This window comes from Kuraishia capsulata, genomic scaffold (genome assembly GCF_000576695.1).
Source record: "Kuraishia capsulata CBS 1993 genomic scaffold, Kuraishia_capsulata_scaffold_1, whole genome shotgun sequence".
NCBI lineage: Eukaryota > Fungi > Ascomycota > Pichiomycetes > Pichiales > Pichiaceae > Kuraishia > Kuraishia capsulata.
In genome coordinates, this window is record NW_019172950.1 from 994,023 (window position 1) to 1,020,900 (window position 26,878).

Here is a 26,878-nt window from a genome sequence, read left to right on the forward strand (position 1 = left end):
GCCGCAATTTAATACTTTTAGAATCACAATCTGCAGGTGGCAGCTTTCATTCAGCCGGGCTTGTGCGTCCACTTTCAAGGATGGACTTTGAGTCGTGCTGCAAGAAAGGAAGTAATTCTTGAGACGTGAAAGCGCTTTTCAACGGTATCTCTCACTAGATCCTTGTTTAAGAGTTTAGACACTGCCCACCCAAGTATGCCGTTGTGGTCCGTTGCCAAACGGCGTTTATGCAGGTTACGTGCATTGATAGAATGGGTTACCAAATTACCTGTCCTTCGACTGAACTACCCTCGCAACCAGAGTTTATCTCAGCAGAACAAACAGATTAATGTTTTTCAAGAATATCTTGGGTTCCCTTGGTCCACCAAACTTTCGTTCAGACCCTAACTGCTATCTAGCGCATAGCCAAATGCGCGTAGGAAGATCATGTAGTGTCTTATGCAAAAGCCCAGCCGCATGCATATCTGCGCGATGCCCTAGAAAAAGTTTCAGACCTCTTCAGTCCAATCTAAACAAGGCTCTAGCGGGTGTAATCATCCGCAAATCACAGACTTCTCACTGATGGCCAAACGATTCAAGCAGAAAAACACAAGAGCAGGTGGCAAGGGTCTTCAGTCTGCTCTGGCAAGGCATACGGCGTCAACGGCTAAGGCTAAGGCCGTCAAGACAGCTGAAGAGCACTCTAAAACGGTGGCCGAGAAGATCAACAGCAAGTCGAAGCAACATCATAAGCCTCAAAACTTTGACTATATACCGTTTTCACCAGAGGATAAAGTGATGCTTATTGGTGAAGGCGATTTTTCATTTGCTTTGAGCGTCGTCACCAAGGGATATGTAAAACCTGAAAATCTGATGGCTACCTCATACGATTCTCTAGAAAGTGTCAAAGCCAAATACCCAACGGAAGGTGAAGCAAACGTGTTAAAGCTCGAGGAACTTGGAGTCAAGGTATTTCACGAGATCGATGCTCAAAATCTAATACAATCCTTCAAACTGGTCAAGAACTTTGCAAAGAACAAAAACAAGAACAGAGAGCTTCTCGGTGGAATTGACCAGTTCGACCTGATTCTCTTCAACTTCCCACACTCTGGAAGGGGAATCAAAGACATGCAGAGGAATATCAAATATCATCAAGAATTACTGGTGAACTTTTTCAGGTCATGTGGTGACTTCTTCAAGTTGTTGGACTCCAACAGAGCGATGCTAGCTCAACGGTGTACCACCTCATTTGGAGAAGACTCAATTGGGGGTTATGCAATTGGACTCAAGAAAAACCAGAGAATTCCAAACAAAATTGGAGTCACTTTGTTCAATGGAGAGCCTTACGATTCGTGGAACACGAAACGCTTAGCGCGCGAAACCATCAACTACAAGGTACATCGCAGTGGAGCCTTTTTATGGCGTCTGTTTCCTGGGTACAACCATAGAAGAACCAACAGTATGAAGGAGACTACCAAACCTGCAGCTGAAAGGGAGGCGAGAATATATGTTTTTGAGCAGTACGTGGAGCCAGAGAACAAGAAGCAGAAGGATAGTGATGATGATGAGTAGAAGTATCAGAGGGTTCGAGGTCTGGAGGTGTAGACCAAAATGTATACTACGACACCTGAAACATTCACTAATGAAAAATCGCACTCATCCCTGATCCTGAAGAATTATACAGACAAACTTCTCCTAACTATACCAGTCTACATCAGTATGTTAATTATTCATTACCCCCAAACCGTATATAGAGAAAAACAAAACCAATGGCAAAGGGCCAAAATCATATTCAAGTGGGATATACCCTGACAAGCTCGTCCCTTCCAAAGAACTCGCCTGTGATCGGATCTTTGATCCGTGTGTAAAGTTTTAAGCAGGCAGATTCACGAACATCCCTTGCCGGCCCGGTAACTGAAGAATTTGCAATTCCTCCATCCTCGTGATCATCTTCATCGTCATCCATATTCACATCTCCAGGGTTGGAGTCGTCGTTTCCAAAATCGATACTGTCGCCGTCAGTGCCGTACGAGTACGAGTCCGCGTTATCCTCATCTTCCTCCTCCTCGTCGCCATCGACTCTTCTCTTCTTCAAAATCTGGTTCACATCTTCGGCCTGGAACATGAGATATTCGGGAATGGTCTTTCCTTTCTCATCAAGTTTCAGAAGCTTTTCCAGATTATAGATATTTCCGTTTGGCAGCTTGACGGGGTTCTCAAAGATATTGCTTTTTATTTGGTGCGAGTTGGGCAGAAGCGAACTTAGCTGGAACAGCTCTATAGAACAGATGGGACAGTTGTTATGTGCGTGAACACTGGTCTCAATGTTCCTTCCGTCAACTGCAGCTTGAGTAAACTCATCAAAGCCAATCTCTTTATCGTCAGTTAAAGTCTCTTTACCACTCTTTTCAAGATGCATAATTTTCGACAGCAACCGTTTTTTGTCTTCTGCTGGTTGCACATTGGGCGATTTCAACTGATAATCATGTCCCAGACAACTCCGTGTCTTCAAAGCACTTATTCCGATACTCAGCATGACCAAAAACTCACAGCTCTGTTCAATCCCGTAGATCAAGTTGTAGTTGTAGAGAAAAAAGTCTGCCAAAGTTTCCCACTTTTCGGGAGACAAAAGGTCTTTATAGGGCTTGAAGTTAGAGCTGATCTTACTATAGGCAGCCCTGTTTGGATCGTAGAATGCCAAAGGTGACTCCTTTGATCCCTCTGAGGAAGAGCCATGCTTGAAGTCTTTGAAAACCTCATCAATGTTGATGGAGTTGAATAACAGCAAGCCCGCAGCAGACTGAATCTTCTTAAAGTTTTCATCTTCATCTTCGGCTGTCTTACCAGAATCAGCAGATGGTGCAGTTGTTGCCTCGTGTACTGAACCCACCAGATATTTCCTGGCGATGTCCAGAGCTTCATACATATGTTGCTTCTTGATCAGCTCGATGAAATTCTGAAAATAGGTTTCAAAATCCAAACTACCGGAATTGCTAGTTGCAGAATTGGTAGGATCGTCAACCTCCGCTTCCTCACGAACCTTCTTCAAAACCTTTTTGTTTTCGTTGCACCAATCAATCAACACCTGCAAATTGTTGTTGTTTTTTATCTCATTGTAGATATGGAGACCCTGTAGTATCACATCATAATCCAACAACTTGTCCATTTTTAGTCTGCGAGCAAGCTTAACTCCGGTATTGCTTGGAACGGAGGAGTTGGTGCTCGTCTTTACCAGATATCCCGCAATGAGCAGGTTTATCTGCTCTCTGTACCATACTGCCATCTCCTCTCTCAAAGTCTCTCTATCCAGAGAATTTGCTTCCAGAGAGTCGTATTTACGCTTCATGGCATCCAATTCGTTGAATTTGGCAATTCTAGCCTCCAGCCGTGAAACCAGCTCGTTGTGCTGCTCAACACGAATGGCTAGCTTCTTCTGGTAAAGCTCCTGTGTTTGGATCATCTTCCTCAGAATTGCAAGTTTCTGGTCCCGGGTGATTTCGGCAGCACTCATCCCTTTCAATTGAGCATTTGTGGTCTGACTCTGTTTCTCAACCAGTTTCTGGATGCTCTTGAAGTTCTTCTTGATCACCTCAACAGGGATCTTGAACTGGCTTTTCTGCAGCTGTAGATGCAAATCTACGGAAGGGATTTCTGACATTTTGTCAGAGCGCTCAATGTCTTAAACCTGGCTTCAAATTCTCAAAAAGCCTGTCCCAGAGCTATGTGACCTATCGTTGTGGGGCAAACAGCTAAGACGTCCCAGTACCGTTTCAAAATCCCAATGGCTCGGCAGAGTTGGGGATACTTAAGCTCACGAATGGTCTCTGAGACCCTTTGTGACTGACCTTCAAAAACCGCCGGAAGCCTCGTTTACGTTATGTGACCTAAGAGGAAAGCCCAGGGGGTGGAGGAGGAAAGGGTTGGAAGCCTGTAGGATTGGAGGTCGTGCGCATGCCTCTTGTAAAGACGGGAGAGATCCCATTTTTACCAGGTGATGGATCGATGACTCAAAGAGGAAGAAAGTTTCACGAAGTGAGGGTTGGCAGATTGTGAATACTATAACGACTCCAATCTCTTATAGATATTTTACAAAAAAATTGTTCTGGCCATGACTCGTGAGACGGTATACATTATCGACGTCGAGAGTGGAAATCTGCGCTCGCTGCAGAACGCCATAGAGCACCTTGGTTACGATGCCAGACTCATCAAAGATGCCAGTGATCCTGCGCTGGCCAGTGCCGACAGACTGTTTTTGCCGGGTGTTGGTAACTATGGACATTTCGTGCTTGAATTCAAGAAGCGTGGATTTGAGGAACCAATCAGACGCCACATTGCCGCGGGCAAGCCTTTGATGGGAATCTGCGTGGGTCTTCAGGCATTCGCACAGGGAAGCACCGAAAGCCCAGGTCTTTCCGGATTGGGTATTTTGCCCATAGACCTGGTCAAATTCGACCACAACGATCTTCCAGGTGGGAAGTCTGTGCCGCACATTGGTTGGAACAGTCTGAAGGTCAAAGGCCCCGAGACCTCGAAGACCTACTACTCACTAGACCCTGCCTCTAAGTACTACTTCGTCCACTCATACGCTGCTATACTCAAGGGGGACAAGCAGAAACAACTTGAAGAAGAAGGTTGGAATCTAGCAATTGGAAAGTACGGCTCGGAAGAGTTTGTTGCTGCCGTTATAAAGGGTAATCTGTTTGCTACCCAGTTCCATCCAGAGAAGTCTGGAGCTGCTGGGTTGAAGATTATAAAGGCCTTTTTGGACCAAACCAAAGTGTCAATTCTCCCAGAAGAGAGTACTAGTTCTTCTGATACTGAAGTGACTCCAACGGGTCTTACAAGGAGGATAATTGCGTGCTTGGATGTACGTACCAACGACAACGGAGACCTGGTCGTCACCAAAGGTGATCAATATGACGTCAGAGAGAAAGCCGATTCTGGAGATGTCAGAAACCTCGGAAAGCCTGTGGAGATGGCGGAGAAGTATTACAAGCAGGGAGCAGACGAGGTGACGTTTTTGAACATCACATCTTTCAGAAATTCGCCTATCAAGGATGCTCCCATGTTGGACGTATTGAAGCTTGCAGCCAAGACTGTGTTCGTCCCCTTGACAGTGGGAGGTGGAATTAAAGACGTTGTTGATCCAGACGGAACCAAAGTTCCTGCTCTTGAAGTTGCTTCTCTGTACTTCAGATCTGGTGCCGATAAGGTGTCCATTGGTACTGATGCCGTTTTGGCTGCCGAGGCCTATTTCACCAATGGCTCAAAGGGTACTGGAACCTCTCCAATAGAAACCATCTCCAAGGCTTACGGAATTCAAGCAGTTGTTATATCTGTTGATCCAAAAAGATTTTACGTGAAAGACGCTTCTTCCACAAAATACCAGACCATCAAGACCCAGTTCCCAGGTCCAAATGGAGAGGAGTACTGCTATTACAGGGTGACGTCCCAAGGTGGTCGTCAAGTCCATGAACTAGGGGCTTACGAACTTTGTCAAGCTTGTGAGGCTTTGGGTGCTGGAGAGGTCTTACTCAATTGCATTGATAAAGACGGAAGCAATTCTGGTTACGATCTAGAACTCATCAACCACATCAAAGAGGCTGTCCAGATCCCAGTTATTGCTTCCAGTGGTGCAGGAAATCCTTCCCATTTTGAAGAAGTGTTCAAGAAAACGTCTACAGATGCTGCTCTAGGTGCTGGTATGTTCCACAGAGGAGAATATACTGTTCACGAGGTGAAAGAGTATCTCAGAGACCATGGTCTACTGGTGAGGATTGACGATGAAAGCATATAGTTCAAGTCTCTAAATATTAATTCAAACAACTTTTATTCAATAATGAACATCTAATACTACACTGCGGGTCTTTTAATGGCCATTTGCAGTTTTGGATTCCAACTCTTCTTCAAACTCTTCGATTTTTTCAGTTCTGTCTTCGGAAGCATCTTCATCAAGCTTCACACCAGCACTGATACTGAACTGACCACCGGCACCAACAGAAACGATATTGTGGTCTCTGGTTGCGGTGTTGTTGATTCTGGTTGGTTTCTCCACATCCTCATCCAAGTTTCCGAGGCCGACGGCATAGGTATCACCGAAGCCCCAGGCAAAAACGATGCCGTCTGTGGTTACTGCCAGCGAGTGGTGCGAACCAGCAGCAACAGTCTTCACCGGAGGGAGACTATCCAATTTGGTGGGAACAGGTATGGATCTTGGGTTTCCATGTTGATCCTTGAATGTGTATTCGGGAAGCTTGTCCTTGGGGATACCAACCTCCTTCATATCATATCTGCCAAAAGTGTAAACTTCACCAGACGAACTCAAGGCAATGGAGTGGTGTTCACCACCAGTGATATAGACAATGTCTTTTCCGGTCAAAGCTTCGATTTCTGTGGGTTTTTGCAAAACTGCCTCGTCCTCAATCTCTGCAGCAACACCACACTGTCCGTATTGGTTGAGTCCCCACGCCAAAACCTTTCCATCCGTTGTGATTGCAAAACTGTGGAATTCACCACTACCAATGAACTTGACATTCTTGAGACCAAAAGATCTGGGTTCCAACGATGTCATTCTGGTTCTTTCAACGATCTTGCGGCCCAGCTGAAATTGCTGGCCGTTACCCCACGCATACACGATACCCTTGGTATCCAGACCTAGCACATGATCTTTTCCGGAGGCCAATTGGCTCACGTTCTCAAAGCCCTCTATTTTCTTGGGGGTACGCTGGATCAAGATTCCATCCTGAAAACCAAGCAGTCCCTCATTACATCTAAATGTACCCCATGCATACACTTCACCATTTTCGAGCAAAACCGCAGACAGGTTGTCAGTCGCAGCCAATTGAACAATCTTCAAGTCCGAGGGCAAACCCTGCACCAAACCTGGTGTAGATTCCAGTTCATTCAGATCACCGTCTTCGTCATCACTGTCAGCGGCGTCCATGTCCTTTAGCTTCTCCGAGGTGGCATTGCTGGTATCTCTTCCCAAAACACCCGAATCATTGGTTCCCCACGACCAAACTTGGTTGTTGTGGTCCAGCGCCAAAGTGTGCATACCACCAGCTGCAAAATCGACAATTCCAACATCCTCTTTCTTCAGAAGAGGATTCAGTCTCGGTCTCTTGACCTCTTTGGTACTAGCAGCCGGGCCCAGGCCAAGCTCGCACATTGAACCGGTACCCCAAACAAAGACGTCCAATTTTTCAGTCTTGGCTTCGGGAACGGAGTTGATGGTAGGCAGTCTCGAAGCCCTGATCGAGGCCAAGGTAGAAGAGTGTCTAGCCTTCTTCGAGATACGAACAGCACCCTCGGGACGAACCAACGGTTCGTTACTAGAACGACGTTTTCTGTTCAATGCGACCATTTTCCAGTAAAATTGGCGAGAAAAATCCACCTCCTGGAGAAGAGATCAAACAAAGATATTTCTCGGAATCGCCCCTGCGAAATCAAAGAGCAAAACAAACAGGGTCGTGTACTTCCAATCTGAAATTTTTTTGGCAGGTGAAATAAAATTTATTATTCCTCAATAGCTAATACCAGGATCTTGAATTACACACCCAGTAGGTTTTTTTTCCACGCTTTTTCACAATGGGAAAGATAGCCGTAAGTGGAAACAGAGCCAAGCCCCACCAGGGCTCTTTGTACAAGGATATCACAACTGCTGGTGGAAATCTCAAAACCTCTAAGAAGAAGAGGCCAGTTAATGCCACCAGCGATAACGAAGACGACGAGGAAGTGGTGTTAGATGCCAGTTCTTCTCGGAAAATTTTGCAGCTGGCCAGAGAACAACAAGAAGAGATTGAAGAGGAAGAAAACAAACTGCACAAGAGACAAGATGAGTATTCGAGGTTCAACTTCCAGGACTCAGACGAAAGCGATGACGATGAGGAGGACCAACAGGAGTACGATGAAATGTCCAACTTCGGGTCCGACTACGAGGAGGAAGAGGTGGAGGAAATAGACGCTGATGAGGCGGAAATGTTTGACTCATATTTCAGACAACAAAGCGGGAATCCGCTAGGAAGCTTCAACCTGGCTGACAAGGTGATGGCCAAGATCCAGGAGAAGCAGATGCAGATGAAAATGCAAGCCGAAGGAATAACGGAGCAAAGACCTTCAAACGGAGTGTCATTACCTCCTCGTGTCATTGAGGCATATACCAAGGTCGGTGTTTCGCTTGCTTCGTGGAGAAACGGTAAATTGCCCAAGTTGTTCAAGGTGTTACCTTCTGTCAAAAATTGGGAAGACCTCCTATATGTGACCAACCCAGAGTCATGGACTCCTCAGGTTGTATACGAAGCAACCAAACTTTTCGTTTCGAATTTGACGGCTTCAAAGGCGGAGAGATTCGTGAACATGGTATTATATCCTCGTTTTAGACAGGATATCGAGGATGATGATGCGCATAAGCTGAACTACCATCTGTACAGATCGCTCAAAAAGTCTATCTACAAGCCTGCTGCATTCTTTAAGGGTTTTCTAATGCCGCTTGTTGAAGAAGAGTGTACTGTGCGAGAGGCTGTGATTGTGGGATCGGTCTTGTCGAAAATATCCATTCCAGTGTTGCATTCTGCAGCTGCCCTAGGTTGGCTCTTGGAGAGAGAGTTCACCCCAGCTTCCATGGTTTTCATCCGTGTGTTGGTGGAAAAGAAGTATGCTCTACCATACCAAACCATTGATTCCTTGGTGTTTTTTTTCATGAGATTCAGAACCGTGACTGATGCTCCTACAAGATCAATGGAAGTGGACGATGAGGAAGACGTCTCCAACAAAAAGAAGGCCCCAGTGCTGCCTCTCGTATGGCACAAAGCCTTGCTCGCATTTGCTGAGAGGTATAAGAACGATATCACTGAGGATCAGAGAGATTTCTTAATGGAAGTGGTGAGACAGCGCGGTCACAAGGATATATCACCAGTCGTGAGAAGAGAGCTGTTAGCGGGCCAAAACAGAGCAGATGAGGAAGCAGCTAAGGAAAGCGATCCAATGTCCTATTTTTGAATGTGTTGTTTTATTGGTGATCCATTTGGAGTGTATGTATAACAGTTAGTAAGTCAAGAGTGTTGCGTGAAGCTTCGTATAATCATGATTGTAAAAAGTGTATTTACGGAGAGAATGCCATTAGATGATCGTTTCGTCAAACTTCACAAAAAGCGAGGAGAATATGAACTCTTCGCCTTGCGAATCTACCAGTGACAGATGTCTGTATCCACGCTTCAAGTATTCAAGCTTGCAGCAATAGACACCAATCAGAATGTCGTTGGGACCTGAGGAAACCTTGCATTTCACAAGGAATCTGACGAAAGTCAAATCAGCAGCATTGCTCATAAGAGTGAAGGAGCATTTCTGGTTCCATACAGGATTGAAACCGTTCCTGGATATCGACGGAGTGGTGAAGGTCGCACAAGGATATTGGTCTGTAGCCAGATGAGAGGATGGCTCTTCTCCATTTGAAGAACTGGACGAAGAATCAGACCGACCAACTTGCATTGACGCAGAACTGACAATACCACCTGGGAGTGTGGAGTTTACGGAGCAAGTCAGAATCTTTCCGGAATAAACTTCAAGTTCAACGTAGGGATCAAAAAGCACACTGGACTTCAGCTCCTTCGGTCTGGGCAGCTGTTGAGCCGATATGATGGTGAACGTATACTCTTTGACAGTATCATAAGTCGAAAGGTTTACGATGTTCTTCTGCTTTCTATTGTCCGTTAGACGAAGACCGGGTCTCAATGAGCGAGGCTTCAATATGTAGCCACTATGCGATCCAACAGCAAACATGGCTTCATTGATCTGCTGTCCCCGATCAAACAACTGCCAATTGGTTGCGACCATTTGAACGCCAACCTCCCAAAAAGGCAAGGGATTGAAGTTGCTAGAGCTGAATCTAAACTGCGACGGATAGATACGCAACAGATACTTTCTGTTATGCTTCAAGACAGCTGCCAGTTTCTCATCAACTTTGATCATCTTCTCCAGAGTTCTGTCTGAGAACGAAAAACAGTGGTTGAACGTTTTTGATTCGGGAAGAGAGAAATTGGTGAACTTCGTACCAACCACATAAACGCCCAAGCTGCTCAGCTCGCTCGAGATTTTAGTCGTTTTGGTCTTCTTGGGAATCAGCTTCGAAGGTATGAGAGTGGAGTTATCCTCACTCATTGATGAAGGTGTTGATGCTGAAGCTGAACTTTGAAATTCCGCATTGCTTAAGGCTTTATTAGTCTTCTTAACCTTCACCAAGAACTTGTGCTTCAATGCCTGTGGGCTTGGCAGCATTTTGGATGTCTCATCAAGAGGAGTGGTCACAAGGGTGTCACCCAAAACTTCAACCATAGTTTCGAATGCCTTCACTTGGTTCTCGTAAGTACAGCGTACCTCCAGAGACAGGATAACCGGGAACGGAGAAGTGATGAACGAATACTTCCTAATTGCCTCAATCACTTGCTTGAAGTCAATACTAGTTGTAAACGTTCTTCCGTGAGTGACAACTGGACATTTTCCGCCTGCATCGGTCTCTCCATCCCAGATGTCAATCTCAATGCATCTACACCCACGCTGCAGAGCCCTGATGTATCCTTCAACAGAGGAGGAGCCCTTTATTTGGCGACCCAAAAGGTATGTGTTGTGAGATGAGGCCACAAAATACTCATTTAAAGGACGAGAGAAGTCTTCCTCAATGTCTCGCAAAGCAGCTGTGTAGGAAGATATCATAAAATCAGTGAAGTCGTCACTGCTCATCTCACCAGTTTGCGAGAACCTGGCATATAGTTTCTTGATGGTTGATTCATCGTAATCTTCATGTTGGACATCAACAATGAAATTCTTGAATGCCTCAAACGATAGATATAACTCACCCGGGCGAATCATTCCGTCGTACAGGGCCATAACTTCAGGTCTCTGCCGTAACAGCTTCACAAAGTACTTGAACTCATCGAAGTTCAAATATCCATTATGATCGGCATCCACCTGTTTGAAAATGACTCCGAGATAATCGGTGTCCACGTTGATATTCAGTTTCTTGGTAAGCTTCACCACGCCCTCATAGGTCAAGCGGTCACCAGTCTTGCTCACTCGGTTGATGTCGGATTGGACAGGTGGATGGTACGGCAAAACATTATTGTTCCAGTGAAATGTTGCCAGATACTCGTTGTTGAAGGTATTGGCAAAACTTCTGTTCATTTCAACCTTGAAGTATAGCAAATTCTTCAAGACAGTCAGAAAGACATCAAAGTCTTCTTTTCTTGTAGCGATAACGTGAAGTGCCTTTATGTTGTTGAACGTCTGTTCATTGTTGTAGATGATGGTAATCCACAAGTCTTTGTAATCAGACGACACCTTGAACTCTTCGCGGTAATTCTTAGCATCGTCGCCAGCCCTGATGTTCCTGATCTTGTCAATACTCAAGTATGACGACGACTTGTTATTCCAAAGTAGCCTGTTGGTATCCATATCGATTCTGAATAACCTTTTGACTTTCTTCCTGTGAGTAATCCTGAGTAATTCAATCCCCGGATTCAATAAGACAACAGGCATTGACCTTTTATCCAGGGGCTGGGAGATTCGTAACTCATCCAACTTGGTATTCACGTCAGCCATGGCATCCTTTGAGTTGGCCAGATTTCCCATAGAGCCTTCAGAGCTAAAACTTCCACTTCTCAATGCATTTGAGGTTCTGCGTAGCAATTTCTTGAGTCTACCATCACTTTCAGAAGAAGAGTGGGAGCTGACCTCACTGGGCTCGTAGGCGGCAGATTTCCCAGGAGACATCTTTGGCGATAGAGGCGTAAACTTTGCATCTTTGGGAATTCCGATATCGCCAAGATCCTCAGCCGTAGATGTGTTTCGCAACAACGATAAACGTCTGGAGAGCCCAGGGACCATTATAGGCGACTGCGGACTTGGCTGTAGACTTGATTTAGGCATCTTATGTGATACGTCCTAAATAGAGAAAAAAGGGAGACCCTTTCAAATTCTCTGATCAATGCCTCAAATCTGGAGCCTGGCTCATGGATCTAAACTTCAATTGTTGCCGAATGCGTAACGATCGGAAATCTACATGTGATAAGCGAAGAAGGTATTATAATGTGGCGAACTGTCTGATAAACTCAAAACATGAGGTAGTGTACTTGGTCGTGTTTTGGCCACACGCACTTTACACTACTGTGTGGTCTTCATAGATCGTGAAATCCAATCTCTTCACGGCATGCTGAGAAAGAGACGAGGATCTTTTGCGCAGAATTGCTTCTGTTCTAACATCGGCATCGAGACTGGTCACATATTGAAGGTTGACCGTGCGATCTTTCCTAGGTGGTGTTAGGTATGATGGCAGCTTGATTTTTCTTCCCTGCGAGTCAAATTTGACCATCCAGGAGGATGTCAGTTGCGTTTTTGGCTGCAGAATCCCTTGCATAGAATCTGAGGTATCGTGGTATTGTATGTAGCCTGGGTATAATCTGATATCCAGGTCTTGCAAGGGAAGCTGAGATCTAGACGCGCCTGCGACTCGTTCTCTTCTCTTCTTGGGCGATTCCTTGGAGGGAGAATGGCTCCTCTGTCTCGTGATTTTGGTGTTCTCTTTGTCATCCGTGACCCCACCCAAGCGCCCTGTTGGCTTATTCACTCTATAGTCGGTTTCGTCTTTGTAGATAGTGAATGGGGAGTTGGAGTGCTTGTGAGGCGCCTTCGAAGGCGAGGGCGAGGCTCGCTGGTTGACATCTTTTGATGCCAGGGGCTTTCTGAGAGATGACATTATTTGCAGTTTGAGCCCAAAAGGTGACCAGAAGACCTGAGGATCTTCCTTAGATCTTTATAGGAATGAAAGGAAGTTAAATCTTGTTGTGCGTGCCTGCGGAAGGTACGCCAGGTGGCGTGTCCCAACCGCGTCAATTAGGAGGCACACGATTTTCTTCTACGCCGCACATGCATTTAATTCGGTGCAGTAGCAATGACACAATTGTGTGATGCGTCGGCGAAAACAACTCCGGCCAAAGTGTGAAATAAACCAGTATTCAAGCTTTGGAAGTGGTAATCAGTGGAGGTCCACACAGGACTAACGGCAACCAGATGGGAGGAGTGAGCCAGTGTCTGCTATCTATTTGTTCTGTAGAGCACGGGTATATCCCAGACCCCAAGTGGGATGACGTCTGTGAGATGACGTCCCGAGAAGGGTTCCAATGTGGAGAGACTTCAACAAGCATGATGATCCGCACCGAGGACACTTAAAGTGGTGGTTCCGGGCGGAAAAAATTAAACATATATCTAATCTAGATTATAATCGCTTTTTTGTCGTCATATTCCCACAAAAAGGATTTGAGACTCCAGTCTTGTACACTTTTAACTAAAAAAGAGACCAGTCCCCACACCAAAGTTAATTTGAGGCGGTCCATTGTTCATTGCTTGAAAACTTTTTGGACACTTGAATTTCATTCCTTGCTTCTTCCCCCCGTACACAGCATTTTTGAGCTAAATGAGACTTTCTTTCAAGAACCTTTCGCTAATATCGGCGCCTTATGAGTGCGACCTCAATATTTTGGACGAGGTGGTTTATTTGAAGGGTGTTCGCGAGAACGAGAAGAAGGCTTCCCCGCAATCGCTGGTTCGAGGCTCGTTGACGTTGAGAGTGAGAAAACAGGTTGAGATAAACCAAATTTGCGTGAGATTTTCAGGGAATCATCGTGCCAAATTATTCATTAGGGAACCCGATCAAAACACCGTGAATCCCGTTGACAAACACGTGAATAAATCGTTGATCGATGACAGCTACAAATGGGTCTTTGACCAGGATATGCATGTCTTCCAGCCTGGAACATACAACTTCCCCTTTCAGTTTGCGATCAGTCCACAACTTCCCGCCTCCATAGAGCATGCCTGTGGTGATGTTAGATACCAAGTTACTATGAATATTCTCACCAAAGACCCAACTCTGGCGAAAAAAGCTGTGCAACCCATTACTGTGATCAGATGCGTGTCGGACCTGATCGAGATATCGTGCCAAACTGTTGTTGCTATGGGCTGCTGGAGAAATTTGCTTTACTACGAACTAATGATATCCAACAAAACCTTGGTCATCGGTGAAGATGTTGCCATTGAGATTAAGATCTTTCCTCTACATGAACACAGATATAAGGTGCATGGATTGAAAGTGATACTCGAACAGAAGATCGAATACTCTGTTAAGGGTCTCCCCTGTCAATACCGTTCGGCTTTCTCCAAGTGTCATAAGATCCATCTGAAGACGTATGATTACCATGGTCGTCAGGGATATGTTCAGGAGAAGATTTCTTTGCCAATACAGCATGATTACTCGAGGACATATCCAGAAACTCTCGACTTGCAAATTCACCCATGCACAGACAACAAGAACGATGTTTGCAATTTCAAGATTTCGCACAACTTGAAGTTAGGCATTATATTGGAGGAAATCAGCGAGAGATCTGAGTCTCCAAGACCAAGTCTCAGCCATTCCATCAACAGCATCAACTCCATCGTTTCGGAGACTTTGTTTCCAGCCTCTCGCTCAAGTTCGAGAACTTCTGAAACTACGAATCAGTCTGAATCAGATTTGAAGGCTCCTCCCTTTGAGGAACGCACCATGGAGTGGGTCTCAAGAAATGCCAAACTCATCCGTGAGGATTCAAGAAACTTGGATGAGAAGGTGGACTTGTCGTTGATGACTCCAATATATTTGCTGGACTCCAGATCATGGGATGGTCAACTGCCTCCTCCATCATATTCTGCCCTTCCAGCCTCTCGTCTTTGCGAACCAAGCTCGGTCGAGAAACTTTACCACGGAAAGTGTAAGCGTCTTGAAAATATGCCACCAGCCTATAACGATGTGTCTGCATTTTAATTGAATTATGGTGAGAGATCTTTGCTGATGATACTGCTAAGCTTTACACAAGGTGCTAGTCCAGTACCTCGTGGTGTTATATTCACACCTGTTTATATACACACATTTCTATATACCCTTCTGAATTTTTCACGTACTAATCCACGAATCCAGATATAACATCTCTTCGCTCTCATCGTAGTCACCACCCATGTTTTCTGAGGCTTGGTGGGTGTCAAAGATACTGTATGGATGTTCTATGCTGTCAGTCTCATCTCCCCTGGACTCCAGAATGCTTTGCCATGTAGCCATGTACGAGTCTCCACCGTTCACTCTATCCAGTTTTCCATCATATACTAGCACATCACAAAGGCTTCGTATATCTGAGGGAGTCAACTCAACAGAAGTTATTCCACTAATTCCAATAAACTTGCAAATGTCATCGGTGGTAGGCATGCTCTGGATATGACTTGCCGGATATGACTCTTGCAATGCTCCTGTCTTCTTGAAAGCATTTGGATAACTTTTCGATGCAACATATCTCCACGTAACAACAAGCAGCGAATCGATAAACTCGGTGTCCAGCTCTGAATCGGTGAACCATGGACCACCAGTAACATCAATGCTGGGAGTGAGATGGTACAGCATGTAGATTTTCCTCGTGGGATGTTTCACTGATTTCACACTCTTAATGAAACTTTGATTTTCCAACGATTTTAAGCATCTCAGTACGATGTGTTGGTGAAGATTGGTTCTGGCCTTGATCGTCTTGGTCCATATACCCTCCCGGCCACTGGCTTCTATGTATGAGTAGACCATTGCTTCATCCTTCGACATCCGCATAACTTTAGCGGCATCAGTTTCATTAACAGGTTGAAATCTCAAAGCCCCCTGACTCTGGATCAGCTTCACAAGCTTGTGGTTCAACAACTCTTGGATGTGTTTCATCAGGTCCTCTGCGTTCTCTATCTGGACCAGTTCAGAGAGGTCAGTCTGCGAGAACGACTGCAGAGATGACGACATGTTTGTGACCATAATGTCATGAATTTCCTGAGCTTTTTCTGAAACTGACATTGTAGAAATGTAATTTTTATCTGGTATTTCAATGTGTATTTCGATGTGACGACCGATGTGTTGTAGGGTTAAATGTTAAATACTCAATTTTTTTCCAGATAGATGAGGTCGTGTATGTGAGAATAGATTAGGAGGCTCGATTACTCAATACATTAACGATGTTGTCTTGTTCTTTAACTCGATAGATTCATGGATATTTCAACTATTGCGGTTTGATTTGTCTTATTTTATGTCTTTTAACAGAAGAAAGGCGAAAGTCATAATTAGTAGGGAAGATGAAGACGATTTTGAGGAATTGGGGAAGGTGTCAGACGTGACGGCGAGGGATACCATGAAGGGTCCCTTGCGAGAGCATGATATGATCTCCATCGAGCAAGAATTGGACTCTTTCGATATCGTGATAAAAAAGCCCATTATCCCAAAAAACAATGGTTTAAAAAGGAGAATTCAAGAAGAAAGGTTAGCTCAAATGACTGAAGGGTTGAGTATCGAAGCTGCAGCGAATGCATTGGAAAGGACCGACGGGAATGAAGATTTCAATAATACCAACATTGTGGATCCTTCTGTTGTGAAGGAGTTGATCAGCCGTAAGCAGCGGACGAGGGACCTGAATGCTGCGATCAATACAGAGGAGTTGAGCTCTGAAGAAGAAATAATACGAATTAAGGACGCTGTTCAGGACGAACTCGAAAGCGATGGGCTCTACGATGTTGATATGGACGATGCTTTTGCAGATGAGAGGCTTGTTATTGGTGAAAATGAAGAATCAATTCAACAGCGACATTTCCGCGAGCAAATCGAAACTGCCATTGAAGAAGCCCAGGCGAGTGACGAAGAGCACTCGGATGCAGGAGAATGGGAGAAGAATCAGCTTGGTTTGGCAAGTTCTACAAATCACCAAAAGTCCAAGGTGAAATTCAGGAGGATCCCGAAACTAGACGAACAATTGACAAAGATGAGAACCAAACTGGAAGAAGCGAAGGAACTACACGCTACCAATGTCAAGATACTGGAGAGATACACACTTAAGGGACATACTCTCAATGAGGAGGAACAAAAGATTGCGAAAAGAATGCATGACACGATCGTCATGATCAAAGAGTAGAGGAAATACTCAGCGATGAATAAATGCTTCACGATGTATACTATATGAGAGTTCTTAACACACCATGTGATCTTTTGAATACTTCAACATGTCCGTCAAACACTGAACCAAGTCTGCTATCAAACGGTCTGGATTTGCGCCCTCACGAAGCAGCTTCTGGATTTCCTTCGAAGAGCCTAAGTCGGCCCTTCTTGGCTCGGAATAGTAGAGAAGATGGGTCTTATTGGCGAAGTTGCCGTGGCACTTGAGTGACTCCTTCTGGTACCCCAACCAGGGCAGCAGTTCACCAATGGATACTTCCTGCTGTCTGACGATGTAACTGATGATTTCATAACAATCAGCGAGGGTGAAAGACTCGATTGAAGCAATATCGAGAGCTTCGTCTCCCGACTGTGGCGTGGGTTTTATGGTTCCTATTTTGGAGGCCAAACGTTCATTTTCCTTCTGGAGGGATCCGATCTGCTTCAAAAGATCTTCGCTCGCCTGTGCGACTTTATCAGCCTTCCGCAACTTTTCTCTAAGCTCCTCCAACTCCTTCTCCGACTCTTCCAGCTTTAGTTTCAACGAATCGTGTTCACCTGTCGACATAGCCATAACCTTGCCCTGCCTTTTCAACTCCAGATGCTCATCCCTCAACGCTTTAATATCGTTATCTTGTTCACTTATATGGTTTTTGAGTTCATGTATCTCAACCTCATCACGCTCCAATTTGAATTGTGCATTCCCCAAATCTCTGTCTCGCCTGTATGCGGTTGTTTCCAGTTCGCCAACCCTTGCTTCAAGCAACCGGATTTTTGAGTAAGCGTCTGAAAGTTCGTCTTTCAATTCATTGTGATGATCCAGACCACGACTTTCCACCTGTCTTCGCGTGGTTGATCTGATCCGTCTAGGAAGAGATGGGGAAGAATCAACATCCGCATCGTCGTCTTCATCGATTTGAACATTATCGCTAGCTATCCCCGGAGACTCGTCTGGATTAGTCGATTGGCTTCTCAGTGATTCCATGAGCGAGGACAGAGAGATATCTTCGTGTTGTTTTGGTTGCGATATCGCTGCTTGAGAATCTGTATGTATAGGAGTACATTCGCTGGTCTGAGTTAATTTCCTCAAAGAAGAGTTTCCATTTTGATTTAAATTCCTCTCACTAAAGACCACAAAAGAGCTTTTCGAAATTGCAGGTGTGGATGTTGAAAACGGCGCTTTGTACGAGTAGTCTTTGTTGTTGATCTCAGTGTTCTCTTTGTTTGCAGCTGATGTGGCTTTGGCGGCTTTGGCGGCGTTGTGCATCTCATTAGTGGCCCTAACCGCTTTGAGAAAGTATGATTTGTCGTGCTCGGTATCGGAGTCAGAATATATTTCCAATTCAGTCCTGGCAACAACAGGCTTCTGAGTGACATCTCTCCACGCATCTGCCTCCTTTCTGGGCTGAGTGGACAACTCCATCTTTCGTGTTAGAAGCTCTTCCGGGTCATTGCGATCCAATAACCGCGATCTAGTAGCTATTTGTTCCATGTTTAATTCCTGAAAACTGATCTCCAGAGTCTAAATTCTATTGTTTACATATGTATTGAGTCCCACATCTCTCTAACATGCGTGATGGTCCTGATTGAGTTTCACACTTCACTGACAGCATCTACGAACCCCTCCAAACTTTTCAGAGCCGCACCACTGGAGATCGATTTCCTTGCGAGCTCCACGCCCTCTATCCAAGTATTGGCAGCACCAGCAGTAACGGCCAAAGCAGCCGAATTCATCACGATGTAGTCAACCAAAGGTTCACCTGGACCAACTCCAAACTTCCCCTCAAGTATCTCCCTCAGCAGAACTGCATTTTCGGCAGGCGTACCCGATCTGACCAGGTCCAGACTATGTTCGGGCAATCCAAAGTCAGAGGGCTGTATCCACTCGGAAGTGATCTGCTTTGTCGTTGGATCAACTCTCCAAATCTTAGACCTACCAATTGGTGAGATTTCATCAAGCCCGCACTCTCCCCAAACCACCAACGTGGAAGCAATCTTTCCCTTGGCCTCGTCCATAGCCAAAGCAGCTTCAGCATAAACCTGACCAAGCGACTCCGCGTAAACCCCCAAAACTCTCGCTCTTACAGGTGCGGGGTTCAAAAGAGGTCCCAGGATGTTGAAAATGGTAGGAATACCGAGCCCTGCTCTGATTGGTGCAACTTTGCCCATCGCAGGGTGAAATGCTGGAGCGAACAGGAAACACAATTTAGATTTGGAAAGTATAGAAGGAGTTGAAGCTGCATTGACTTTGAGCAGATCAACACCCAAATGGGCCATTAGATCACCAGATCCAGATTTCGATGTCGAGGCCTTTCCTCCGTGTTTGCACACCTTGAGACCCATTCCAGCCGTGACTATGGCAGCTGACGTAGACACATTGAAGGTGTTTTGTGAGTCACCACCGGTTCCAACAATGTCCAGATATCCATCCTTGTCAACAGAATTTATGTCTACCGTAGACGAAAACTCCAAAACTGTTTGTGCTGCAGTTGATATGAACTCTGGTTGGTGGTCGACGTTTGTGAGTCTCAGTGCGGTGAAAAACGCAGCCGTTTGTATATCTGAAGACGAGCCCTGGATAACAAGTTTGAGCACCGAGCCCAGATCCGCTGGAGAGAGCGTGGGTGGGGTCGTGAACAATTTCTTGATAAAAGGAGTGAGCACGTTTTCTGAGGCCATAGCTGAAGACTGAAAAAACAATGAACAAGAGATTTTGTCGTATATCGAGGAATAACCTGGCCTCATATCGCAGTGCCCGGCCAAAGTCGGCTTGCAAGCTCCCCGAAAGAGCTCTGCCAAATTCATCACGGGCGTGTAGCATTCGAGGTCAAACGCGTCACGATGTCCAAACATTCCATCTGTTTCAGAAACAACGATTAACCACCCGAAGCTATATATTCAGTTTCCTGTTTGTTGAACTAGCTACCCCAGAATTTGCTATTAAAGATATGCCTGAACCCATTGGTATTTCAAACTTGCCCAACCAGAGGTATGTGGACGTGACTTGTCTTGTCTTGTTCCCTGAACGATTTACTAACTTTTCATGAAGGTACAAAATTGTGTCTCGCGAAGGCGCCACCTTCACCCTGATGGTTGCCGGAGAGTCTGGGCTTGGTAAGAGCACCTTTATCAACACTTTGTTTGAATCAGATCTGATTTACCCCGAGTCAAACGCGACTAGACACAAGGCACCATTGCAGAAGACCGTAGGAATCGACATTACCCGCGCCGAACTCAGAGAGAAAAACTTCACCATTCGTCTCAATGTGATTGACACCCCTGGGTTTGGTGACAATGTCTCCAACAACAACAGCTGGCAACCAATCATTGAGTTCCTGGACGAACAGCACAACCTCTATCTGAGACAGGAACAGCAACCTACCAGGGCCAGCAAGAAGGATTTGAGAGCCCATGCTTGTTTATACTTCATCAGACCCACTGGCCACACTCTCAAGCCTTTGGACGTTGAGGTGATGAAGAAATTGGGTACCAGAGTGAACCTGATTCCAGTCATCGCCAAGGCTGACACGTTGTCTCCCAACGAGATGCTGGAGTTCAAAAGTCGCATAAGATCCATTATTGAGGCCCAGGATATAAGAATCTACTCTCCTCCTTTGGAGCTGGAGGATCAGGCGGCTGCAGAGCATGCCAAACAGCTTATTGAGAGCATGCCTTTTGCGGTTATTGGATCTGAGGACTCCATTGAGGTCAGTCCTGGCAACATTGTTCGTGGAAGACAATATCCATGGGGTATTGTCGAGGTTGAGAACGACCAGCACTGTGACTTCCGCAAACTGAGAAGTCTGCTGCTCAGGACGAACATGCTGGATTTGATCCTTTCCACAGAAGAACTGCACTACGAGAGCTACAGGGCTTTGAAGTTGCAGTCTGACGAAAACGGAAAGGCCGAGACCTCTGATCTCAAGAGAACTGCCAACCCCAAGTTCTTGGAGGAAGAAAACGCCTTGAAACTTTACTTCACGGGCCAGGTGAAAGCCGAGGAGCAGAGATTCAGACAATGGGAGCAGAACATTGTCACCGAGAAGAACAGACTCAACCATGACCTGGAGGGCTTGCAGAGCGAGATCAGAAAGCTTGAGGAGAACATCAGAGTCCTGTCTATCAAGAAGGGTGTCAAATAGAGGAGAATCGGTGAATATTCGTCGTTTATATTTGTTTGTAGGTGGTTTAAGTTTTTATTGCTAGACGGTGGTTAGTATCGTAGGCGTGGTACAAGCATACTGAGATTAGCATACTAAACACGGTTCATTGAGTTCTGAAGGACTTATTGAATGGAATTCTCATTAAAGTGTCGACTGGTGAACAAGTTGGATTCTTCTGACTTTCAAAATTTCAAATTCTAGCACTGTGGTGCAAGTACAGCCTGCTAAATGGAACTCATTGCTTCGTCTTCTGTAACTATCACCATACCTTCAAATCACTCGCAGACCCTCTTCTACACTCGATACATGAAATATTTTGCAATTAAAACGTTTTTATAGAAACCTAAGCAAACACACTCACCTCATACCTAATCGGCGTGACGCTTGGCGTGGTGCTTAGCAGCACGCTTACCGGTACCGAAGACCTTCTTTTGACGGTTCTTTCTTTGTTTTCTTTGTTGTCTAGAAGCCTTCTCGACCTTGGTGTCCAAACCGTATCTGACCAAACGGTAGTTTGGCTCGAACTTCTTGGCGGAAGCGACCGAGGAGTAGATCAAACCAAATCCAGTAGACTTTCCACCACCGAATTGTGTTCTGAAACCGAAAACGGAGACGGAGTCCTTCTCAACTTTGTAGATCTCAGATAGTTTCTCACGGAGCTCGTCCTTGGAGACGTTAGCTCTGTTTGGGTGCAAAACGTCAATGACGAATTGACGTCTCTCCAACAATGGGTTGCTAATGACCTTTCTGGTTCTGATTGTGATTGGATCACTCTGCAAAAGGGGTTAGTAATTTGAAGGCTTGTGGCAGAGTATTGAAGAAGAAGTTAGCGATGGAGTGTCTTGTTGAGTTTTTGATCGGGATTCACCTCGTTTGTATATTTTCCACAAATACACAAATCACCCAGTACCAGCAAAGATCCCTGGTTATTCCATTTCAGCTCTCGTCAATTTTCCTCTTGTTGACACGTTCTTCCGTGAGCCGTTGTCGCTGTGATTGATGTTCAAATTTTGTCAGCAAGATACGACAATCCCACTAGACCCATTAATCTGTATATTTTATATTCCGAGAGTTTCAAACAAGACATGCCCTTCATCCAACTGGTCTCTTCAAAGTTTTATGTTCACACATACCATATTGATTAATTTATGCTATCACAAAGTTGTAACAAAAAGCTTTGAGCTCACTAGTAAATTTCAATCTTCAACCTCAAGAATGTTAGGTGAGAGTTTCTGGTGCGGACACTCCATAATGATCTTTGGGGAGCGGGCAGAAGGTTTGATGGTGAAGAGTCGGTTGAGTGTTTACGCTGTGGTGATGGGAATTACTCATACATTCACCACTTTGGGTTGGCCAAAGCGTGACTGTTAAATGTTTTTGATTGGTTGGTACACTCTTGACCGGATTGGGAAGGAGAGTTCGAGATCGGGTAGCACTATCCAAACTGTTAGGCCGGGATAATCAATGGACTGACTTGCAGTGCAGATACAGTGTTTTGGGATAACTACTACACGTCGTATAGGATCAATGCCTGCTTAAATTTAGTCATAATAGTTTCTCTTGACAGCCCTATAAGTTCTCAGAAAATATAAACTTTGTAGCTCTTTAGCGATAAATTCCCCATGTTCCAAGCACTTTTCCAATTCTTCGCCAGAACTCACTCTGGCATTCCTGATGAACCCATCGTGGAGCTTATCCCTTATCTTAGGGTAATCCCCTGGGTAGTTTTTCGCCAGCCATAGTAGGTCCTTGTAGAGTTGTCGGACTTTCGGGTTCATACAGTGCAATTGCGAAGTTGATCCATTTGAATGAACGTACAATCAGTAGAGAACATCTGAAGAATACTGGGGAAGGAATGAGAAACCTCGAATATGCGAGTATAGCCAGTGTTACTACCACTACCACTACCAATATATAACCAAATTCCACAACAGCAATTTAATACATTTCCAGACTGTCTGGTCATTCCCCCTCTACTCCAAAATATCTGAGATAACTGGAAAAAATGCGTGGTTGACTAAGGTGACTACTCGATGTGATTTTGTTCTATGTAAGGCTGACATCTGTTTTGCCATGGCCTCTTTCTCAGGCCCTGATCCTCAACGTGAAGTTCACAATCACAGCAATTAACAGGAAGAAACATAACATTGTAGGACCAAATCTGTCATCGTAAGGCCCGGACCCCCGTCTCCTGATAGCATTTGCCCTCCAATGGTACGTGGTCAAGGCATACAGCATAGTGCCCATGGCGATCAATGTAAAGAGTGCAGCTGAAATCCGTCCAACTTTATCACCAAAGTTCAAAAGTCCAATTGCCAGCGAACCCAGGATCACGGTGAAGTTCAACCATGACAGAAACGTTCTTTCGTTGGCGAAGAACACCTTGGGCTCGACCCTCGTGGGAAGCGCTATTCTCTTGCCTTGTTGCTGTTAGTATCCCTCGTTCCAGATGGATCTTCCCCAATTCTGATGATTGCTGGGGGTCACTTACCAGGCGCACTCTGTAGCAATGGAGCAGATGACATTGTAAAGGATATTGACGCCCTTTGTAATAGAAGAATGAGCTGAACACAGTTCTTTCCTCAGTTTCGGGTTGGTTAGATAATGGCTGTACGGACTCGTAAGCACGTGGGGCAATTGATAGACAGTTTCTGTAGTGTATTTACCATTGATTATAGCACGCTTGGATCGTCATGAATCAGTGTTAGCATGTTATGTCACAAGATTCACTAATCAGCCCTAAATATTTATATTCGTTCCGGATTCACTTCAATCCACCATGACTGCTGCACCAATCGTAACAATTGACCCCAAGAATGTTGAATATTCTGTAAGAATTCTTTCTTTGTTCCCATTCTCCATTCCGCTACTGACCCCATATAGCCATTACACCCAGATGAGCTTCGCGTGATAATAAGCAAAGGTGTCTCTGCAATGGATGTCTCTAGTTCACAGTCTGAAATTTCAAAACAGATACAAAAGGTGATAAACGATTTACTCCTAAAACTGAGTGCAAAGTCTTCGCAATACAAGTATGTGGTCAACGTTAGTTTGGTGAGTGGATCAGCCAAGGACTGTATGGGGTTCATGGGTAGTTCCTGGGATTCGTCTAAAGACGGTACTTCTACATTTCAGATTGAGTTTGGCGAGAAAACGTTGGTGGTTACTGTGATTTGGATATATAGTTCGTGATGCTGTGGATGGTATAATTTGTGAATGTAGTCATGAGTATAGATGTATTGTTCATAGACATATAGTGAATGATCTCTGCCTCCATGACTGTGTTTTTTCAGCATTTCTTTCTTCACGACCGTTTTTTATCCTTGGTATCGGCCACAAAGTTAGCCATGAACGAAGGAACAAACTCCTCGGTTGTCCTCTCGTATTCCTGATTCAGGAACTCACACTCTCCAATGATAAATTTCATCCTAGACGAACTGATATCTTTGCGACACGATAGCACAGTCCTCAGGAACTCTGTGGGTAAATCGTTGAAGATGGGTAAATACCTGTCCCTCCAGGCACTCACAATCTCTTGATCTTCCTTCAGCTGGATCAGATCCAGTGTTATGTTCAAGATCTCAAATTGTTGCATCAACACCTCGTCACCATTCACATACTTCGCAAACAAGTTCACCAAAGATGCAGCATCTTCTTGGAAGTAACCATATACTTTCTTCATGTTGAAGTTGTTTCCGTAGCCGAGGGGAGCCAAGTACTTGAGCAGTAACTGCGGTATCAACAACTCCAGCAGCACTTGGTATGGAGTTTCGTTCAAACTGTGCTGGAAGTCGGCCAAGTAATCGTCAAAAGTATCAATCAATTGAGTCATCCATTCACGACCGTGATCATACCAGTCCTTATTGAACAGAAGTGGAAATATGTTTTTGATATCAGAAAACATGATGCTGGTGAGACCGGTAACACACTCTCGTCCCATTGAGGCATAGCCATCCATGACTTTGTCCAATGACTCTTGCATAGATTCTTGATACTTTTTGGACACTAGGGGAAGCATTCTGTTGAGCACATCCTCAGTGTATTCAAATCCTCTGATCTGATCATTGGCCAACGCGACAATGTACTCGATCAGTCCGTCTGGAATCTCATCAGTGTGCTCTATCCATCTCTCAACTTCAGATGTCAACAGCGCACTCCAATCGCCCTGTCGTTTCAGTAACAAGTCGGCAAAATGTAATACCACTCCATTCAATATCTTTGCCTGGTTGGTCTCTGCTGCGACACCACATTGTTCCTGGAACATCTCAAACACGATGCTCGATCCCACGAGACCAGGAAGTTCGTTGGGATGAACTTGGGGTGCGGTTTCCCTCTTGGTGAAAACATCCCTTTCTGTTTCCTCCACTCTATTTATCCACTCAGACATCTTTCCCTTCATCATTTTCAAGTAATCATCAAGCAGTTGCTCCTTAGTCTCTTCTCCGATCGAAGACCCAATGTCTCTGTTCAGCAATCCAAACTCTGACCTCATTATGGACCTGTATTTGTCGTCAAACTGTAGAATTTGTATAATGATGTAGGTTTCTGGGTTATAATTCAACAAATTGGTGATCACTCGTTGAAGATTAGCTTGATACAGAATGCGTATCTGCTTGAACATCCCCCATCGTTGAGGGAAGCACAAAGACTCTGACTCTTGGACGACCTTGAGATCCTGAAACACCCAGTCCAAGTTCTCAAGAACTTCAAAAGGGTTATCTTGGAAGGTCTCTATGCAATTGTCAAAGACTTCAGAAATCAAGCTTTGGATCCAGTCAAAAAACAAGTTCTTATAGCCTCTAACCTTTGTTCTTTTGATGCTGGATTTCATCATCCTACTGTCTTTGTCGGTATCTTTTCTACCGGAATCCCCTCCAAAGGACTCTTGGTTCTTCTCAAGCAAACTCTGGAAAATTGTAAGTTTCAGGTCTTCTCTCTCCTCGAAATCTATGATCTTCACAAGACGAATGATCAAAGAGAAATTACCCTCCTTCATGGACTCAATCAGACATGTGGTGATCTCTTGCAAAAAGACATCAAATCGCGCAACCAAAGGATCCAGTGTGCTGAAAAGCCTCTTTAATACCGCCTTCGTGTCATCTTTCGACTTTTCAGACATCAATGTGAGTTCGTCTCTCAAATCACGAAGTTGGTTCAAACGGTAATGGATCACCAACAGACTCGTAACAGGAGAATCCACTTGGATCTCTTCGGCAGTTTCCAAGTCAATCAAACGCTCCAATTCCTGTTGAGTTTGTGAAAACGTAGAAAATTGGTCGTATATGTTTTCCATCTTCTCAAAGAACTCATACACGTTGGCTGAACGTTCTATCAGGTCATAGTTGGCAATTGACTGAAACGAGTCATTCTTCATCACATTTATCTTGGCAATATTGTCTCTCAGATCCTTAAAGTTCAGATTTGCTAGTCTCAGCTCATTTAGCACTTTGAGGGAGTGTTCCAGTTCTTGTTGTGATTCAATCTTCAATTGGGAATCAATGAGATGTTTCTCCCGTATGCAATCCTCGCGGAAACTGATAATTCTTTGTAGATCCTCCTCATTTCTGAACGTCTCATTAATCTTCTTAAGAGCTACTGATTCGTCCATTTTTGGGAAGGAAAGATGACCTACAACAGATCGGTCCGTTCAGAACAAAGAGTGTACAGATCTCCAACTACGTGTTGCCAGATAGCGTGCCATCACAACGCCCTT

General features: G+C 44.9%; 17 protein-coding genes across 17 annotated transcripts; 7 read left to right on the plus strand and 10 right to left on the minus strand.

Annotated features, from left to right (window-relative positions):
• Positions 1-561: 561 nt before the first annotated feature.
• Positions 562-1,551, plus strand: KUCA_T00000536001 (uncharacterized protein; the record flags this gene model as incomplete). Its single annotated transcript, XM_022605083.1, has 1 exon — positions 562-1,551. The coding sequence occupies one exon, from the start codon at positions 562-564 to the stop codon at positions 1,549-1,551; it is 990 nt and encodes a 329-aa protein (XP_022456587.1).
• Positions 1,552-1,771: 220 nt separating this feature from the next.
• Positions 1,772-3,637, minus strand: KUCA_T00000537001 (uncharacterized protein; the record flags this gene model as incomplete). The annotated part of the gene is made up of 1 exon (XM_022605084.1): positions 1,772-3,637. One exon carries the CDS (start codon positions 3,635-3,637, stop codon positions 1,772-1,774), a length of 1,866 nt encoding a protein of 621 aa, XP_022456588.1.
• Positions 3,638-4,087: 450 nt separating this feature from the next.
• KUCA_T00000538001 (uncharacterized protein) lies at positions 4,088-5,776 on the plus strand (the record flags this gene model as incomplete). The annotated part of the gene is made up of 1 exon (XM_022605086.1): positions 4,088-5,776. One exon carries the CDS (start codon positions 4,088-4,090, stop codon positions 5,774-5,776), a length of 1,689 nt encoding a protein of 562 aa, XP_022456589.1.
• Positions 5,777-5,848: 72 nt separating this feature from the next.
• KUCA_T00000539001 (uncharacterized protein) lies at positions 5,849-7,342 on the minus strand (the record flags this gene model as incomplete). Its single annotated transcript, XM_022605087.1, has 1 exon — positions 5,849-7,342. One exon carries the CDS (start codon positions 7,340-7,342, stop codon positions 5,849-5,851), a length of 1,494 nt encoding a protein of 497 aa, XP_022456590.1.
• Positions 7,343-7,566: 224 nt separating this feature from the next.
• KUCA_T00000540001 (uncharacterized protein) lies at positions 7,567-8,976 on the plus strand (the record flags this gene model as incomplete). Its single annotated transcript, XM_022605088.1, has 1 exon — positions 7,567-8,976. One exon carries the CDS (start codon positions 7,567-7,569, stop codon positions 8,974-8,976), a length of 1,410 nt encoding a protein of 469 aa, XP_022456591.1.
• Positions 8,977-9,096: 120 nt separating this feature from the next.
• On the minus strand, positions 9,097-11,898 carry KUCA_T00000541001 (uncharacterized protein; the record flags this gene model as incomplete). The annotated part of the gene is made up of 1 exon (XM_022605089.1): positions 9,097-11,898. The coding sequence occupies one exon, from the start codon at positions 11,896-11,898 to the stop codon at positions 9,097-9,099; it is 2,802 nt and encodes a 933-aa protein (XP_022456592.1).
• Positions 11,899-12,127: 229 nt separating this feature from the next.
• On the minus strand, positions 12,128-12,724 carry KUCA_T00000542001 (uncharacterized protein; the record flags this gene model as incomplete). Its single annotated transcript, XM_022605090.1, has 1 exon — positions 12,128-12,724. The coding sequence occupies one exon, from the start codon at positions 12,722-12,724 to the stop codon at positions 12,128-12,130; it is 597 nt and encodes a 198-aa protein (XP_022456593.1).
• Positions 12,725-13,441: 717 nt separating this feature from the next.
• On the plus strand, positions 13,442-14,824 carry KUCA_T00000543001 (uncharacterized protein; the record flags this gene model as incomplete). The annotated part of the gene is made up of 1 exon (XM_022605091.1): positions 13,442-14,824. The coding sequence occupies one exon, from the start codon at positions 13,442-13,444 to the stop codon at positions 14,822-14,824; it is 1,383 nt and encodes a 460-aa protein (XP_022456594.1).
• A 129-nt stretch (positions 14,825-14,953) lies between these two features.
• KUCA_T00000544001 (uncharacterized protein) lies at positions 14,954-15,877 on the minus strand (the record flags this gene model as incomplete). Its single annotated transcript, XM_022605092.1, has 1 exon — positions 14,954-15,877. One exon carries the CDS (start codon positions 15,875-15,877, stop codon positions 14,954-14,956), a length of 924 nt encoding a protein of 307 aa, XP_022456595.1.
• A 229-nt stretch (positions 15,878-16,106) lies between these two features.
• Positions 16,107-16,982, plus strand: KUCA_T00000545001 (uncharacterized protein; the record flags this gene model as incomplete). Its single annotated transcript, XM_022605093.1, has 1 exon — positions 16,107-16,982. One exon carries the CDS (start codon positions 16,107-16,109, stop codon positions 16,980-16,982), a length of 876 nt encoding a protein of 291 aa, XP_022456596.1.
• A 54-nt stretch (positions 16,983-17,036) lies between these two features.
• Positions 17,037-18,494, minus strand: KUCA_T00000546001 (uncharacterized protein; the record flags this gene model as incomplete). Its single annotated transcript, XM_022605094.1, has 1 exon — positions 17,037-18,494. The coding sequence occupies one exon, from the start codon at positions 18,492-18,494 to the stop codon at positions 17,037-17,039; it is 1,458 nt and encodes a 485-aa protein (XP_022456597.1).
• Positions 18,495-18,595: 101 nt separating this feature from the next.
• Positions 18,596-19,681, minus strand: KUCA_T00000547001 (uncharacterized protein; the record flags this gene model as incomplete). The annotated part of the gene is made up of 1 exon (XM_022605095.1): positions 18,596-19,681. The coding sequence occupies one exon, from the start codon at positions 19,679-19,681 to the stop codon at positions 18,596-18,598; it is 1,086 nt and encodes a 361-aa protein (XP_022456598.1).
• Positions 19,682-19,950: 269 nt separating this feature from the next.
• KUCA_T00000548001 (uncharacterized protein) lies at positions 19,951-21,144 on the plus strand (the record flags this gene model as incomplete). Its single annotated transcript, XM_022605097.1, has 2 exons — positions 19,951-19,991; positions 20,052-21,144. The coding sequence occupies 2 exons, from the start codon at positions 19,951-19,953 to the stop codon at positions 21,142-21,144; spliced, it is 1,134 nt and encodes a 377-aa protein (XP_022456599.1).
• Positions 21,145-22,706: 1,562 nt separating this feature from the next.
• Positions 22,707-22,943, minus strand: KUCA_T00000549001 (uncharacterized protein; the record flags this gene model as incomplete). Its single annotated transcript, XM_022605098.1, has 1 exon — positions 22,707-22,943. One exon carries the CDS (start codon positions 22,941-22,943, stop codon positions 22,707-22,709), a length of 237 nt encoding a protein of 78 aa, XP_022456600.1.
• A 307-nt stretch (positions 22,944-23,250) lies between these two features.
• KUCA_T00000550001 (uncharacterized protein) lies at positions 23,251-23,690 on the minus strand (the record flags this gene model as incomplete). The annotated part of the gene is made up of 2 exons (XM_022605099.1): positions 23,251-23,585; positions 23,657-23,690. The coding sequence occupies 2 exons, from the start codon at positions 23,688-23,690 to the stop codon at positions 23,251-23,253; spliced, it is 369 nt and encodes a 122-aa protein (XP_022456601.1).
• Positions 23,691-24,099: 409 nt separating this feature from the next.
• On the plus strand, positions 24,100-24,357 carry KUCA_T00000551001 (uncharacterized protein; the record flags this gene model as incomplete). Its single annotated transcript, XM_022605100.1, has 1 exon — positions 24,100-24,357. One exon carries the CDS (start codon positions 24,100-24,102, stop codon positions 24,355-24,357), a length of 258 nt encoding a protein of 85 aa, XP_022456602.1.
• Positions 24,358-24,469: 112 nt separating this feature from the next.
• Positions 24,470-26,773, minus strand: KUCA_T00000552001 (uncharacterized protein; the record flags this gene model as incomplete). Its single annotated transcript, XM_022605101.1, has 1 exon — positions 24,470-26,773. One exon carries the CDS (start codon positions 26,771-26,773, stop codon positions 24,470-24,472), a length of 2,304 nt encoding a protein of 767 aa, XP_022456603.1.
• Between the last annotated feature and the right edge of the window lie 105 nt (positions 26,774-26,878).